Genomic DNA, 17,120 nt, shown 5'->3' on the forward strand with positions numbered 1-17,120 from the left:
TTTTCAGACTACTAATAAAAATCAAGTATATCTAACCGTAAAATTTTTGTTACTTAACCAGAAAATGTTTAATTTCTTGGTAAAGCTATTTTCACTTTATGTGAACTTAACTTGTTTAAGTTCAACAAAGTTGTACAATCCTCCCTATACTTAAATATTTCACTTGAAATTTTAACTCAAAATTCCATGTGAAGCAACTTAATTTTTTTTTTGAAACTGATTACATCAATTTTATTAAGTAGATTTGACTAAAAAATACAAACATATTTTGAGTAAACATTAAAAACACATTAACACAGATGATTCAAATGCAAGTTACTATTTTATTTAGTAACCAAAAACATTTTACACTGAAATTAGCACGATAACACCTTCAAAAACAGTGCAGGGGCCTTTGGGAAATTACTTTTTTCCCCAAACTATAGAAGTGGACAATATGTATATACTCCTATAATGGTACATGCCAATTTTTATCATGATATTAATATACAATCGTGGCAAGTTAAAAACATTTTTGTACGTTTCCTGACAAGGAAAGGCAATTGATACCAAAATTATCCAAATATTGCCATAAACCGTTCTGTTCACCAATTTTTCAGTTTGCTTATAATGGCCGCATATTAAAAAGAGTTACATGACAATGAATATTAAGGCAATATCTCTGCTGGTTGACAACTTTCACGTTATACATCAATATCTTGCCCTATACGCTTCCATTCAGTGCAAAAACAGGAACAGTAACATTGAACAATAGTGCAAGGGCCTAACAAAATGGCCTGACAAAAGAACCACATAGTGGACAACCGCATGGTATGGGATCTTACCAGTACAGAATGAGTTTTCTTGAACATTAACACATTCAAAATTGAACAATAAAAATCTTTGAAAAACACATCTCTAAGATGTTTTAAAACAGGAACAAACTACTCCACTGCCAAAAGTTCATTTTTGAGGCTCAAGACCCTGGGTCTCATGTTTCCATCCTCCAGACCCATCAAGACTTTCTGAGTGAAGTCAAAAGTATTTGCCATGTCTTTTGGGTAATTCAGATGCAGTGCATAAATCAGTGCGAAAAGCACTACAAATGCGTCAGCGAATGTGGGAAAATCAATGACTGTTTTACCCTCAAGCACGACCGCAACCTTCTCTGGGCAGAGGTACATGGCATCTGAAGTGGCACTGATCAAGAGCCCAACCGGTAAGTCACCAATGTCTGGTTCAGACTGCGCCACCTGCAGACAACAACAGAAGGGTTACCTTAGGCCCTAGACTCCCTCAGCTATTTCTAAAGGGTGATTGCTGAAAAATATATCAGTGGCTTATCAGAAGACAAATAGCAGTAAAAAAAAAAAATTACAATCTATGAATGTGATTTGATTCACCATATGTAACATAAAATAAAAAATAAGCAATTAATCTTTTAGGGGCGAGTGTACATTTTGTTGACACATGGCATAGCAACTATGGCATTTATTAAGATAAACCTGAAACTTGGTAATATTACCATTGCTTCAAGGGCAGGATTTCAGCATTACAAAAAAAAGGTAGCACTATGGAATTTCCATGGTACTGTTTATTTTCATGTAACTATAGATTTGACTAATTTACACTGGAGTTTGCAGTCCAAGTGACAACAGTGAGAAATGGCCGCTTAATATTTAAGCATACTGAAGCAAACTGAAGCTTGGAATAGATCATGAAATTGTATATTTTGGAGAGTATGAATGATTAAGGCAAACAGAAATTGGGCTAGAACCAGTTATTAAGTTATCAAAATTATCAATATCCATACAATATGGTAAATTTGAATGGCATGTACTCAGAATTGTTTTCTCCAAGATGTGGATTTTCATTCATTCACACAGTGGCAGAGGCATTATTTTTGATTAATAAAATGAATAGACATTTATTAATCATGTTCAGTCCAGTTATTTATTATACCTCATTCCAGTCTACAAATCTTTGAATGTGTACTGTGATCGTAACCTTAACCCCCAAGAAAAACATAACATTAATTAAAGCAGGATTTATTGCATATGGAAACATCGTAATTTCAAAGACACCCATGATTGAAAAGCATATTCAACACATGCCTGTTTTCTGATTTGTGTCCATTCTATTCATATGACTATAATTTTAATGGTAATATTCAAACTCTGAAATTTTTCAACTTGTATAATCAGTGATTTACTGGATTAGAGTAACAAAGAAATTTGACTCTTTGATCAAAATAAATATACTGACTTACATCCCATTGCTTGAGAAATCCAGAGTCGTCATCATGCAGATATGCAGGGAGAGCACGGAGAACAGCAGCACGTCTGACATGAACATCAACTTGTTCCTTGGGAGCAAGAACATATTCTTGCCTTACTATGGCTGGTAAACAGCATAGCCACACAACACTATATTAAAACAAATAGCCCTACCAAAATTCTACCAAAGATAAACCAAAATCTACTGTAACATAATTATAAAGCACCAAGAAGCTTAAACAACTTACCTGGAGGTCATACATCTGGAAGATCCGACTGAGGACTTCAGCTGCTTTCCCTGTCCGTGCAGCTTTCCTCCTGAACAAGCGCTGAAGACGTGGGGCATGTCGATCCAACTCAGCATAGAAGCAGTTCTTTAGGTTGATGTTTGAGATTCTGTGAAACTCAGCACAGATCTGCAAAAACATAAAACGACTTAAGTCAGCGTATAGTGTGTTCTTTCTGAAAAGGAAAAATAAAAAACAGCAATAAAAAAATGACACTACCAACCCATGTAGGGTATGTTAATCTACATTTGAGTAAAACTATTCATGTCCTCACAGACAAAGTCATGTAAAAGAATTATATGTGATAGATCTGCTCAAATAGGTGTAGTACAAAAAATGTCTTTACTTGTGACTCCATTTTGAGTGCAGGCCAGCGTTCCAGGATCTCATCAACAGGGGGATCATCACTGACGATCTCATTGCGCCGAAGGGCAAAGGTAGTCTGCATTAACTTTCCAATCAGAGAAAGGTTCTTGTCACTCTTCTTCACTTCATCTACAATTTGCAGTCTCAGTCGTTCAAGGCTTGCAGCATTTTCACCTCTTGGGAAATTGGGAAGGAAATTCACTTCTGCCCTCTTCGGTCTTTTGATGTTGGTGTGAGGAGATGGTTTGTTTGGGTTGTTCCGGCTCCTTTTCCCAGAATTTATAGCTACCTCATGAAATCCTGCACGACTCAACTTAGTGCGGAAGTTCCCCATCTTAAACTTTAAACTATTTTTCCAACCATACCATCCCGTCTGAGATCCTGGCTCTTTCAGACAAGGATGCTTAATGACAAGTGCTTCTGCTACCATTGAAACCTCCTTATCATTGGGGTAAGCTTTGAAGCTATGCATCTTGGCAGCAAGAGTCTCAAGAATGTCATGCTTTTGTCCCCTGGACAACTTTAGAGTTTTCCCTGTTCTGTCATATGTAGCATTTCCATCACTAAGTAAGAATTCTACCTCATAGGAAAAAATGGGCACTGGAAAAACATCAGGCCATCTGTTGACCCTGTCTGGAGTCATGGCATGAGGCAATATTATCGTGTCATCTGATGCTACTGAACTGGCATCACTCTCAGACCTGATCACTTTCAGCACAGCCTTCTGTGGAAGTTCCTCAATGTCTAAAAGGGAACATAACTGTCCATCAAAATCTGGATCTTGGTATGATAGGCTGAAGTTGAAGTCAAGATTAAACTTTTCTCCTATCATCGTTTTTAACTCATCCACAGATTCTGGACGTGACGATAGAGTCATCTTCCTCACAATGTCTGTGGAGGTATGGACATGAAGTAGGAAGTTTTGAGCTGCCATTTCCTATTATTAAGAAGAAAAGGAGAGAATCGATTGAAGGGAACCATCCAGTTTGATAACATATAATCATGATGTTGTTCAAAAGAAATGCCAGAAATGTACTTCAAATTTTCATTTTAGAATGAAAAAAAATATTGTTTTTGATGAGTATCATTAACTTCAAACGCCTGCCGTTTGCAATAAACAAAACAATCTGTTCAGTTAGTCTTTATTGGCTTGTTGTGGTGGGCAGTGTCACTGGCACTGATTATTTCCAGCAGAGGGCAGATTATTTTCTCCACTGTCTATAGATCCTCATTTCCAAATACATTTTAATCCTGCAAGTCTCTGATCAAAATAAATCTTTTCTGCGTTAACATCAAATGCCCATCAATATCATACGCCATGAGACTTACAGTGTCATTTAACTCTGACAGCTGAAGCACAGAGGTGTTGCCTGTTGATGTCAGCTCAAATGATCGTAAATGCTCACTGTACCAGCACTTGTAGTTCCTGCAAAGAAAGGAAACAGAGTTATCCACAAGCAGAACACGTTCAATTCTGCTGAAATTTGGAAGTCCTCCAGTCTGGTCTGCAGACACAAACATTCCATTTGCAAAATCTGTGCCATTTATGGAGACCTTTGAAGTACTATATATGTTTTGGCTTTCTGTCTTTGTCTCTATGAAGTCTTTGGCCACTTGCGGCAGTGTGGCGATTTGGACAGAGGTGACACTTGAGGCTCGTGTGTGGGGTCTGAAAAACAATGGTGCACTGAGGTGATACGCCATCATGTGCTGATGCCTGGTTGCAAGAGTTTTCAAGACATTCTTGAAATTCTGTGTGTCATGTATCACCCTTTTGAAAAAGCGATGTTTTCCCTCAAACCTCATGGTCCATAAGTGAACCAGAGGCCCAAAACATCTTGTTAGTTCTGGGTAGTGCTCAAGGTAATGATGTTTGGGTCGGAGCTTAAAATCTGGAAACACTGCTTGAAGACCCTGTCTGTGATCACTTATCTTAGTCTGCATGTACTGGATGGAATCTTCTGTGAAAGATGGGGAGAGTACTAGCTGCACGATTTCTTTCAGGTCCATCAAAATAGCCCAGGTTTCATCTCCTTCAGGAACTTTACTTCCCACCATAAGGGGCAATAACCTCAGCAAAGTGGAATTTTCATGTCCATTTCCACCAATGCTTAGTTTGGCCGCAAAATTCTTTGGGATTGGTTGTGGTTTATCAAGCCTATCAGAGTGCTGATATGGAAATGAACGTATTTTTGTGTTAAGATATTCAAGAGTGAAATACTTAAGACGAATCATTTCACGAATGCACAAGGCCAACTCAACTGGCACAATACCTTCAAAAAGGTCGTGAAGTATATCAGGTGGGAAACCAGAAATAGGATGAAAATGCTGTAGTGTCTTACTGAGAGTGCACTCAGCCTTTACACCAAAATGAGATGCATTTTCTCCTTGCACAACATTCTGCACATGTACGTCATGGGAGGCCCTTGTTCTCATGCTAAACTCTCCTTCAGAAACTTCAGTGGACTGTATTTGGTCTGTAGTGCAGCAACAAAATCTGCAGACATAGTGTCCTCTGAAACACTGCACAAAGCCTGCCAGACCATGGGCAGCCAAATTATCAGCAGCAACACACATGACAGTGCCCTTTACGCATTGGCCGACAGGTTCGATAAAAATGCCATCCTGCTCAAGAGTATGCAAGTCTTTCAGCAAAGGTGAAAGAACACTTTCATAACCACAACTCTGCAGATCAGGTACTTTGCACAACAGAGCTAGTTGTATGATATGAAGGCTGGACCTATATATACTGGGCACATTGGCTAGCAACCAGTACACCGCACAAAGCTTGTGGATCTTTCTAGCTGTGCCTAAAGGATTAGCTAGTTCAATGTCATCCACATATAAAATCAGAGACAACTTAAGGTCTTCTGCCGCTGACAACAATTGATTTTCTTTGAAATACATTCCATCTTCATGAGACATGTACATTCCAGGTGGTGATGGTTTAGTTTCTTGAATCTTGTCAAGAAGATCTGTATTTTTAAACATTGTTTGAAGCATCTGTAGTATTGGAACATACACTGCTGTGTGTCCAAGGGAATCCACAGCATATTGCACTGGCATTACCAGAGGGTAGTGACTTCTTACAAATGTTTTCCTCCGTTTAGCACTGGACAGCTCTGCACCTTCAGCAGTAGCACTGACAAAAACATTACTTTTCATGACAGCTTCCACCAATTCCTCAAGAAGGGCCTCATTGATAGACTGATCATGCTCTCCTAAAACCTTGATGACAGAGTCTCTCACAAGGGGTTTGGACAACGTGAATATTTGTGCCAGATTTTCCACTATGTCTTGTATCGCTGTCTCTGACACATGCAGAACACTGTGCATTTTCAAGAACAAAGAAGCCAAATTTTTTCTCAGTTGAGTTTGCAATTCACCAGCGTCATATCCAGAGTCGGGAGGATTACACTCTGGAGCTTCCAGCTCAAGAAAATTCTGAGACGGACCAGCCTCATCAGATTCAACTTGGTTCTGAATGGGTTGGCCGTCAGTTTCTGTCAAGACAATTTCTGTCTTAAAATCTGAGAATTCACAGCCTAGATGATTCCTACTTTTGTGGGCATTAAAGGAGGAATACACATTAGTGCGGTACTGACAATTTTTGAATGGACAATCCACCATCTCATGTTGTTTTAAATGCATCCTTAAATGACTGAGAACAGTTTTGTCATTAAAAGGTTCTTTAAATTTACACACAGCACAGACAAATGACACATATCCTTCTTGATTGTCACTTTGCACAAGCGTCTGAGTATGTAACCGGGTTAGGTGAATTTTCAATGCATTTACTGAATGAAATGTGCAGACACAGTTGTCATAGAGACAAGGCAATTGATTGACTGAGGAGACATTGCTATGATGTAAACGATAATGTTCAAGCAACTGTGCCTTTCTATCAAAGAGAGTAGCACAGAGTTTGCACCTCCAAGCCATTGGAAACCAAAATTCTATTTACAACTCTAATATTTAGAGTGAGAACTGGTACGAGCAGAGCATTATAAACATACCAGATTGAAGAATCTGGTATCTGTATCTCAGCCAGTCTTTTGTTGCTTCAATTTCAACCTGAAGAGAGAAGAGATTGAAAAGTGAGATAGGCTGCAATCTTTTTACAAAACCAGAGCAAAGTAATAGAGAAGCATTGAATAATTGTCAGTTACCTTACATTACAGAAATTACATGAAATATGGTGTTTCAGACTTTAATATACAAAACCCAAGGACACCCGAAAAACACTTTGTTCTTTTTGGTCTCAAAAAATTAAGCTATTTATTTTCTCTTTCTTTGCACAATAAGTTGTCTTCCATGTCAAAATCCTAAAAGGTGAGGGCAACATAGAATAAATACATTCAGCAGGTTACTAATGTAATGTTATGTCTTGCTGATGCCTTGATCGTCTAAAGGCTTTTCTGGGTGTAATTTAGCAAAAAATGTAACAGGCTACTTAATATATTTAAACTTTGGCTAAGTAAAAATCCTCATACATTCATAGGAAAAAAAATACAAATGGTTAGAACGGTCCTTTTATCACCAAATAAATATAACAAACAAAAGTCTATACTGGCTCTTAAGTTTAGCAGGCAAATAAGGATGTTGGGTGTTTTTCTTTTTACTTATTATGTTTTCGTCAACACTGCTAATCTTTGGAGGTCAGGTTACTGCACAAACCCTGGACACTGTGCCCTGACCTTGACCATGAGAGTGTTATTTCACACACAAATCACAAGACTAATTTTTTTTAATGATCTCTCCTTACTAAAATACATGACGTGTAGTAAAACGTTCCAGCATTACATCGGGGCAAAAACTGAATGCAAACCATTGCCTTTACTGAAACTTGCCAAAACTTGCCCGATTAAAATGGGGTCGCATGCCGCCAATTTCTGGTTGAGAAAAGAACCAGAAAACTTAAAAAGCCTGCACAAATAAATTAATGCATCACAAACGGTCCGCCTCAACGGGAAACATTAGAATAACTATTATTGTTGTGTACTCTGATAATTAACGTTAACTTTCAGTGTTTTCAACGTTTTAATTGCCTTTCACTCTTTAATTAGGCAGATATGGTTAACAGTTTTTTCAAATGCATGAAGTAACTCTAAGACACGCCAAATATTAGTTACGTTAATTAAACCCGACAAAACACGTAACTAAACTAACGAATAAAATATTAAGGCAACCACGGAAAACCATATGACCGCTTTCATTGCAGCCAGCATGGTAACAGTTAAAGTTAGCAACAATTAGCTGGTCAGGTCGAGAAACTTGCTGCATGCCACAGCACGTTTCGCTTAAAATATCGTCACAAGCAGTCCCACAGCAAGTTTACCAATCTCTCTTTCTTTCGCTTTAGGCTCTAAATATATCTAAAGAACTCACATGCAAAAAACGTTTAAGCAAACTTCTTACCTGTGCCCTGCAGGGATGTAGCAGCAGTAATGGCGGACATTTCCCACTTTGGCGAAGAGGCACGTACGCACGTGCGTGACGTCACGCGGATTAAGTGATTACTATCAAATTATTTGAGTACAATATATATAAATCATTAAAGTGGTTAAGTACTGTACACTTAAAATTAAAAATTCGTTGAAATAACTCAAACATTTTGCCTTGTAATAGCTGTTTTTAATTTTTGAGGTAATACAACTCATCATTTTTAATAAGCTTATACTGTTCGGTTTTACAGTGTACTTGTGAAATGTAATTTTGCAAGGCAGACTGATCTGAGCCCAGATTGCTGTCAAAAAAATGACTGTTTTGTCAAAAGATATACAAAGAACTCATGTTTTTTGAAGCATGTTTATTTATCAAAAAATTATTCTAAGAGAAAACGTTTTAGAGGAAACCTGAAGATGGGATACATTACCGGTAATAAGGACTACACAAAGAGTTTGGTTTGTTGATGGATGGCAGTCAAATGCAACAGACAATCCATTGCGTATGGATGCTTCTTCCTGTGTGATTTTAAATAATGTGCTCTGAAAAGGGAGTGTGACGTTTATTTGTTGATTGGTTTGGTTCAGAAAGAAGCAATGAATTGAAATGTAAACAGTAAGGACTTAATGAAGAGGGAAACAATCATTCACAAACGTGCTTCATCGGAATTGTGTAAAAATGGTAACTGTGTTTCTGCTAAGCAGAGAGATCTTAAAACAGTGTGCTGATTTAAAAAAAACAACAAAACCCACAGATGTTCTACATTTCAACAAACAAACCAGACACTGTTATCTGTATTATCTCTTTTCTACACCCCAAACAGTGACAGTACCTCATAATCCACACGACAATTTCATAACAGTATACATTTATACATCTAATATTAGAAGATGTTATTGATATGCTGTATTATTGCGTGTCATATTATCTTATATGGGATGGATCATTTTTAATGGTATGAAATGAAAAAAAATTAGTCATTCATTCAAAAGCATCATTCATTCATAAGATGTTATTGAGTTAGGGAATAAATAAAAAACTCCTTTAAAAAAGAGAAATATCAATACTATTAAGAAATTTCCACTGCTACAATTTCCAGACTTTCACATGGAGTTTGGTACATAATTGGTCACAGACATAGAGGTATCAACATCCTTTACAATTTAAAATGCATCTTTACATGTAAAAGTCCTGCATTCAAAATCTTCAAAGAAGCCACAGCCTTCATGACATCACTTGGAGTGTAACGGACCCTGACCAACCTAAGGTGCTATTTCTTGGACAGGCATGGAAAAGGAGATATGGGGGTTTCAAGCTGAGTGTATTGTCTGGAGCCTACAGAGAGAAAGGGCTGAACCACGAGCCTCACTCAAACCTGTTGAGGTATCTTACTCCCTAGAGGTAGTAGCCCTTGATTTCCTTTCTTTGAGTGGACCCAGTGACACTCACCAGAACTCCTAGCAGGTTAACCGCGTCCACCTAAAATATGGTCAGCCATGTTGTATGACATTGATGATGCTAAATGGAGAAGCTTTTGAGTTTTTATCAAAATCCATTGCCATAGTGATGCATTATTGGAAACAGGAAACTGTATTTGAGGGGATAGGGATAATTGAAAACCCAGGAAACTGGGCACACATCAGAAGTGGTGTATTTACTTGTCTGACATGGGTCTTGGGCTTGGGTGTGACAAAATGACTCAAGGGCGCCCCCTAGAAAATTTCAAACTCGTTTAGTTTGATATATTCTGTTTGGAATCAATCTTGTACATGTAATATGTCTCTTTGAGAGACCAGGGGCAGGAACATGCAATAAGGAGCTCACAGAAATTATTTTATTAGGAGATACCATTTTTTAAAAAACAAACAAAAGGAGCAAACTACACGTTTCACACATTTTTGTTTGTTTGTTTGTTTGTTTGTTTTCTGGTGTGCGCTGAAATACTTTTTGGATTTCTGTAATTTGCCCTGCATCAGCTGGCACCCAGGAGAGAGGCATTGCTGTAACTAATAATAATTATTATAGTTTCTGACTCACTACTCATTACTAGACACTTTAAATAGAGAGGGAACAAGAACCAAGCATCAATCTACAAAAAAATAAAAAAGCACTCAGAGAGGAAGTTGAGACCCACAAAGACAAACCTCATAAGAATACGTGAACGATGAACTGCCTGCAACCTTTAAACAGATACAAAACAGTCTCTCAAAAGGGCTTTCACTTTCCCTTCCAGCCACCAGAGACGAAGTGCAGCTCATCTGACACACAGCAAGGTAAATATATTTAATTATTAGTTTAAAATCAAATATGAGTTTATTGTGCATAAGAAAGAATAATCAAACCACCCTCTCCCTGTAGAAACTGTTAGTGGTTATTTTATTAGATTTATGTTACTGTTAGTATTCTTGCTGATACTGTTGCTGCTGAAAGTACAAATACAACATACATTTTGTCCTTTACTGAAAGGGAAGTAGACTAGTAGGTTTGCAACTAATGATTTTCATTGTTGATTAATCTACTGATTGTTTTCTTGATTAATTGATTATTTGTGTGGTCTATAAAATGTCAGCAAATTGTGAAAAATGCCCATCACAAGTTCCCAGAGGACATGGTTACTTTTTCCACTCAACAGTCCAAAACCCAAAGATAACCAGTTTTTTTTTTTTATCATGGAGGAGTGGTAAAACAGTAAATCAGTGGAGGCTGGAACCAGTGAATTTTTAAAGATTTTTGCATAAATATTGCTCAATATTTGATTATCAATATTGTAGCAGATGTTCTGTCGATTGACTAATTGATAAATCATCTAATTGTTGCAGCTTTATAGACTACAGTAGGCTATGTACATTAGTAGTGTCATTTTATCACTATATTATGATGAAGAGCACTTGTGAAATTGTTGTTCTTCCAGTTGTTTGTACCTGGAAAAAACAAGCTGCTGATGTCCTGTATCTGTTTCCATCTGTAGCCTGATCATTACTGACAATGCCAGAGTATGAGCCAGACCTCAGCACACTTGATAATAAAAAAAAAGGTGAGAGATAGTGATGAGCTAAGGTCATACTTGCACATTTGTCGTCCTCACATCATCTGCAGCTGCTGCAGGTGTCATTATTGACTTGAAAATATTGTCTGTCTTCCCGCAGTATGTTTGCTGGTGATTACATGCATCATTACTGTTCCTCAGATAGCAGTAGGTAAGTGACTGTGCATTTACTGTCATGAAGGTGTATTAAAATTGTATTTTTTAAATTATTTTTTCTGACTTTTGAAATATCAAACAACCATAATTGTTGATTCAAATTACAACCAGTGAAATGATTAATAGATTTTGTCCTTGTGTCTCACAGGAGCAGTGTACAAAGATGACTGCCCACGGCAGCCCTACATCCCCATCTATTTAATGGTAATGGGAGCAGCCCTGCTGCTGTTCATGGTCTACAATCTGGCCTGCAGTAGCGGCAATAGCGACAGCATCATCAGGCACATCTGGCACAGCATGCTGATTTTCTTCTTCTTGTCCTTGTTCATTGCTGGTAAGCTCAAAGACTACAATTAATGCACCAACTCGAGATATTAATGTTCCAATTAATGGCTTTAATTAATGTGAAAATGTGTTGCTTGCAGTCAAAGAAAATTTATCACCCAACTCTCCATCCCTACATAGATTTGAGCCTTTTTTTAGCAGATTGTTTTAGTTTTATGGCCAACGCTCATCTGCTAGCAATTTTTGAAAAACACTTTTTGCTGGTGTTTAGTGTTATTTAAATCTGTGGAAAAGAATAATGTGATAGGGCTCAAGCCCACAGAGAATTATCACTTGACTACAGTTTCCCTTAGTCCTACTGAGCATTTTAGTGTCTTTTCAGTTAATTTTAGGGGGTTTAAAGGCAATTTAATTGTTTTGGTTCACTCTCACAGTTCTCATCAACATCTTTCCCGGACACAATTGGAAGCTGCTTATGACAAAGAAGTTTGATAATTACTAATTGCCTCAGGAATTGGTGGAGACCAAAACTGAGCTAAGAGATTGGTAAATTTTGGACTTACATTCACTGGATGGTCAGAAACACAACTCCAGATGGATGCTTATGTTGCTCCATCTTGTTTTGCTGCCCCCAAAAATGCTCATGCTTATTGAATAAATGCAGTGCAGTAACATTTACAGGACTCCATATTTAACCCTTTTGCCACCATGTTCTACTTGTTATATGATTGAAACATATGTTTACTTTGTGAGAAGTATTAATTTGCTTGGGCCTCTTTCTCCTCTTTCCCCAGGTAATGTGTGGGTTTACTCCATCTACGAACCCAGTTACAATAAGACAACCAGCGTGGAACTCTACTGTGATAAGACAGTCTACCTGTTGGCCTTCTGGTCCATCAACCTGTTCTATATCCTGTTAGGTCTCATGATTTTGTTGTTCTGTTGCCGAGGCCTCCTTGCAAACAGCGCCACTTAATAGCAGTAATGAAAAGTATATTAATCTGTGTTTTCATGTGTGTCTGATGCACATTCTGGAGATATTAAAATCACCTCAAGCACCAGCATTACATGTTTTTTTTGTTATTCATCTCTTATCACAAAAACACTACAAGGTGAAAAAATAAAACATAATCAGGCTTTTTTGATTCATTAGTCATCACTTGTGTAAGCTCAGAAATTTAAACTGTAAGAAGGGAAAGAGACGAAACTGTTACTTGTGAAATGTAATTTTGCAAGGCAGACTGATCTGAGCCCAGATTGCTGTCAACAAAATGACTATTTTATTTGACTATGGTCGCTGGTGCAACCTTCACATTTCACACTATGGAGCTGCCAATAAACAGAGTTGGTTTCTCAGTGGGTGTGTCACTGAGTGGGGAGAAACTGTTAGAAACGTGAACTGGTTGGTGGTGAACCATGGGCTTCTGCTTAGGGCTATGTGTCCGTCCGACAGTCACCCAGCCACCCTGGCTTCCCGGCTGCTCAGGAACTACCGGGGGAGTAGGAGTTACGCTAGGTCAGCCCGCACTGGCTACTAGGGGCTGGCTAACTACACTAACTAATGATTGGTTTTCCATGGTGCGGAGCCACGCTTACAATTCATTAAGCCTCGCCTCCAACACTACAAATAAACTATATTTTTACATGCACCATTATCACTAAAGGAGGCAGAGGAATAGCTTAAAATATGACACACCAAGCAAAAGAGAATGCCATTTATTGGCCAGGCATGGAAAAGGAGATACGGGGGTTTCAAGCTGGGTGTATTGTCTGAAGCCTACAGAGAGAAAGGGCTGAACCACAAGCCTCACTCAAACCTGTTGAGGTATCTAACTCCTTAGAGGTAGTAGCCCTTGATTTCCTTTCTTTGAGTGGACCCAGTGACATTCACCAGAACTCCTAGCAGGTTAACCGCGTCCACCTAAAATTTGGTCAGCCATGTTGTATGACATTGATGATGCTAAATGGAGAAGCTTTTGAGTTTTTATCAAAAACCATTGCCATGGTGATACATTATTGGAAACAGGAAACTGTATTTGAGGGGCTAGGGATACTTGAAAACTCAGGAAACTGGGCACATATCAGAAGTGGTGTATTTACTTGTCTGATATGGGTCTTGGGCTTGGGTGTGGCAAAATGACTCAAGGGCACCCCCTAGAAAATTTCAAACTCGTTTAGTTTGATATATTCTGTTTGGAATCAACCTTGTACATGTAATATGTCTCTTTGAGAGACCAGGGGCAGGAACATGCAATAAGGAGCTCACAGACATTATTTTATTAGGAGATACCATTTTTAAAAAAACAAACAAAAGGAGCAAACTACATGTTTCACACATTTTTGTTTGTTTGTTTGTTTGTTTGTTTTCTGGTGTGCGCTGAAATACTTTTTGGATTTCTGTAATTTGCCCTGCATCAGCTGGCACCCAGGAGAGAGGCATTGCTGTAACTAATAATAATTATTATAGTTTCTGACTCACTACTCATTACTAGACACTTTAAATAGAGAGGGAACAAGAACCAAGCATCAATCTACAAAAAAATAAAAAAGCACTCAGAGAGGAAGTTGAGACCCACAAAGACAAACCTCATAAGAATACGTGAACGATGAACTGCCTGCAACCTATAAATGGATACATAACAGTCTCTGGAAAAGGCTTTCACTTTCCCTTCCAGCCACCAGAGACGAAGTGCAGCTCATCTGACACACAGCAAGGTAAATATATTTAATTATTAGTTTAAAATCAAATATGAGTTTATTGTGCATAAGAAAGAATAATCAAACCACCCTCTCCCTGTAGAAACTGTTAGTGGTTATTTTATTAGATTTATGTTACTGTTAGTATTCTTGCTGATACTGTTGCTGCTGAAAGTAGAAATATGACATACATTTTGTCCTTTACTGAAAGGGAAGTAGACTAGCAGGGTTGCAACTAATGATTTTCATTGTTGATTAATCTACTGATTGTTTTCTTGATTAATTGATTATTTGTGTGGTCTATAAAATGTCAGCAAATTGTGAAAAATGCCCATCACAAGTTCCCAGAGGACATGGTTACTTTTTCCACTCAACAGTCCAAAACCCAAAGATAACCAGTTTTTTTTTTTTTATCATGGAGGAGTGGTAAAACAGAAAATCAGTGGAGGCTGGAACCAGTGAATTTTTAAAGATTTTTGCATAAATATTGCTCAATATTTGATTATCAAAATTGTAGCAGATGTTCTGTTGATTGACTAATTGATAAATCATCTAATTGTTGCAGCTTTATAGACTACAGTAGGCTATGTACATTAGTAGTGTCATTTTATCACTATATTATGATGAAGAGCACTTGTGAAATTGTTGTTCTTCCAGTTGTTTGTACCTGGAAAAAACAAGCTGCTGATGTCCTGTATCTGTTTCCATCTGTAGCCTGATCATTACTGACAATGCCAGAGTATGAGCCAGACCTCAGCACACTTGATAATAAAAAAAAAGGTGAGAGATAGTGATGAGCTAAGGTCATACTTGCACATTTGTCGTCCTCACATCATCTGCAGCTGCTGCAGGTGTCATTATTGACTTGAAAATATTGTCTGTCTTCCTGCAGTATGTTTGCTGGTGATTACATGCATCATTACTGTTCCTCAGATAGCAGTAGGTAAGTGACTGTGCATTTACTGTCATGAAGGTGTATTAAAATTGTATTTTTTAAATTATTTTTTCTGACTTTTGAAATATCAAACAACCATAATTGTTGATTCAAATTACAACCAGTGAAATGATTAATAGATTTTGTCCTTGTGTCTCACAGGAGCAGTGTACAAAGATGACTGCCCACGGCAGCCCTACATCCCCATCTATTTAATGGTAATGGGAGCAGCCCTGCTGCTGTTCATGGTCTACAATCTGGCCTGCAGTAGCGGCAATAGCGACAGCATCATCAGGCACATCTGGCACAGCATGCTGATTTTCTTCTTCTTGTCCTTGTTCATTGCTGGTAAGCTCAAAGACTGCAATCAATGCACCAACTCGAGATATTAATGTTCCAATTAATGGCTTTAATTAATGTGAAAATGTGTTGCTTGCAGTCAAAGAAAATTTATCACCCAACTCTCCATCCCTACATAGATTTGAGCCTTTTTTTAGCAGATTGTTTTAGTTTTATGGCCAACGCTCATCTGCTAGACGTGTAAAGACGACTGTTTGCTAATATTATAGCCATGTCAAGGCAATAATATGTCAACTTATTGTTCACAATTTTGCAATTTTTGAAAAACACTTTTTGCTGGTGTTTAGTGTTATTTAAATCTGTGGAAAAGAATAATGTGATAGGGCTCAAGCCCACAGAGAATTATCACTTGACTACAGTTTCCCTTAGTCCTACTGAGCATTTTAGTGTCTTTTCAGTTAATTTTAGGGGTTTAAAGGCAATTTAATTGTTTTGGTTCACTCTCACAGTTCTCATCAACATCTTTCCCGGACATAATTGGAAGCTGCTTATGACAAAGAAGTTTGATAATTACTAATTGCCTCAGGAATTGGTGGAGACCAAAACTGAGCTAAGAGATTGGTAAATTTTGGACTTACATTCACTGGATGGTCAGAAACACAACTCCAGATGGATGCTTATGTTGCTCTATCTTGTTTTGCTGCCCCCAAAAATGCTCATGCTTATTGGTGAATAAATGCAGTGCAGTAACATTTACAGGACTCCATATTTAACCCTTGTGCCACCATGTTCTACTTGTTATATGATTGAAACATATGTTTACTTTGTGAGAAGTATTGATTTGCTTGGGCCTCTTTCTCCTCTTTCCCCAGGTAATGTGTGGGTTTACTCCATCTACGAACCCAGTTACAATAAGACAACCAGCGTGGAACTCTACTGTGATAAGACGGTCTACCTATTGGCCTTCTGGCCCATCAACCTGTTCTATATCCTGTTAGGTCTCATGATTTTGTTGTTCTGTTGCCTAGGCCTCCTTGCAAACAGCGCCACTTAATAGCAGTAATGAAAAGTATATTAATCTGTGTTTTCATGTGTGTCTGATGCACATTCTGGAGATATTAAAATCACCTCAAGCACCAGCATTACATGTTTTTTTTGTTATTCATCTCTTATCACAAAAACACTACAAGGTGAAAAAATAAAACATAATCAGGCTTTTTTGATTCATTAGTCATCACTTGTGTAAGCTCAGAAATTTAAACTGTAAGAAGGGAAAGAGACGAAACTGTTACTTGTGAAATGTAATTTTGCAAGGCAGACTGATCTGAGCCCAGATTGCTGTCAACAAA

The 17,120-nt window shown here is 37.8% G+C and overlaps 3 protein-coding genes across 9 annotated transcripts; 2 read left to right on the forward strand and 1 right to left on the reverse strand.

Annotated features, from left to right (window-relative positions):
• Nucleotides 1-303: 303 nt before the first annotated feature.
• LOC121889970 lies at nucleotides 304-8,407 on the reverse strand. 6 transcript variants are annotated; one of them, XM_042402217.1, is made up of 7 exons: nucleotides 8,327-8,395; nucleotides 6,925-6,982; nucleotides 4,238-4,334; nucleotides 2,889-3,845; nucleotides 2,504-2,671; nucleotides 2,249-2,344; nucleotides 304-1,232 (listed from the first exon to the last, which is right to left on the reverse strand). In XM_042402217.1, exons 4-7 carry the CDS (start codon nucleotides 3,840-3,842, stop codon nucleotides 924-926), a joined length of 1,527 nt encoding a protein of 508 aa, XP_042258151.1. In that variant the 5' UTR covers nucleotides 3,843-3,845; nucleotides 4,238-4,334; nucleotides 6,925-6,982; nucleotides 8,327-8,395; the 3' UTR covers nucleotides 304-923. The 6 variants fall into 6 exon arrangements, with proteins under 6 accessions (XP_042258151.1, XP_042258148.1, XP_042258153.1 ...); XM_042402214.1 differs by having other exon boundaries at nucleotides 4,238-6,982; nucleotides 8,327-8,407; XM_042402219.1 differs by lacking the exon at nucleotides 4,238-4,334 and having other exon boundaries at nucleotides 2,889-2,993; nucleotides 8,327-8,397.
• A 1,096-nt stretch (nucleotides 8,408-9,503) lies between these two features.
• On the forward strand, nucleotides 9,504-12,904 carry LOC121889427 (transmembrane protein 272-like). The gene is made up of 6 exons (XM_042401377.1): nucleotides 9,504-9,736; nucleotides 10,587-10,626; nucleotides 11,322-11,387; nucleotides 11,500-11,550; nucleotides 11,704-11,889; nucleotides 12,635-12,904. The coding sequence occupies exons 3-6, from the start codon at nucleotides 11,339-11,341 to the stop codon at nucleotides 12,814-12,816; spliced, it is 468 nt and encodes a 155-aa protein (XP_042257311.1). The 5' UTR covers nucleotides 9,504-9,736; nucleotides 10,587-10,626; nucleotides 11,322-11,338; the 3' UTR covers nucleotides 12,817-12,904.
• A 752-nt stretch (nucleotides 12,905-13,656) lies between these two features.
• Nucleotides 13,657-16,913, forward strand: LOC121889472 (transmembrane protein 272-like). Of its 2 annotated transcripts, none has more exons than XM_042401450.1 (6): nucleotides 13,657-13,683; nucleotides 14,516-14,555; nucleotides 15,252-15,317; nucleotides 15,430-15,480; nucleotides 15,634-15,819; nucleotides 16,644-16,913. In XM_042401450.1, the coding sequence occupies exons 3-6, from the start codon at nucleotides 15,269-15,271 to the stop codon at nucleotides 16,823-16,825; spliced, it is 468 nt and encodes a 155-aa protein (XP_042257384.1). In that variant the 5' UTR covers nucleotides 13,657-13,683; nucleotides 14,516-14,555; nucleotides 15,252-15,268; the 3' UTR covers nucleotides 16,826-16,913. The 2 variants fall into 2 exon arrangements, with proteins under 2 accessions (XP_042257384.1, XP_042257383.1); XM_042401449.1 differs by lacking the exon at nucleotides 13,657-13,683 and adding an exon at nucleotides 13,721-13,771.
• Nucleotides 16,914-17,120: the final 207 nt, after the last annotated feature.

The sequence above is a fragment of the Thunnus maccoyii genome, chromosome 22 (genome assembly GCF_910596095.1).
Source record: "Thunnus maccoyii chromosome 22, fThuMac1.1, whole genome shotgun sequence".
Classification (NCBI taxonomy): Eukaryota; Metazoa; Chordata; class Actinopteri; order Scombriformes; family Scombridae; genus Thunnus; species Thunnus maccoyii.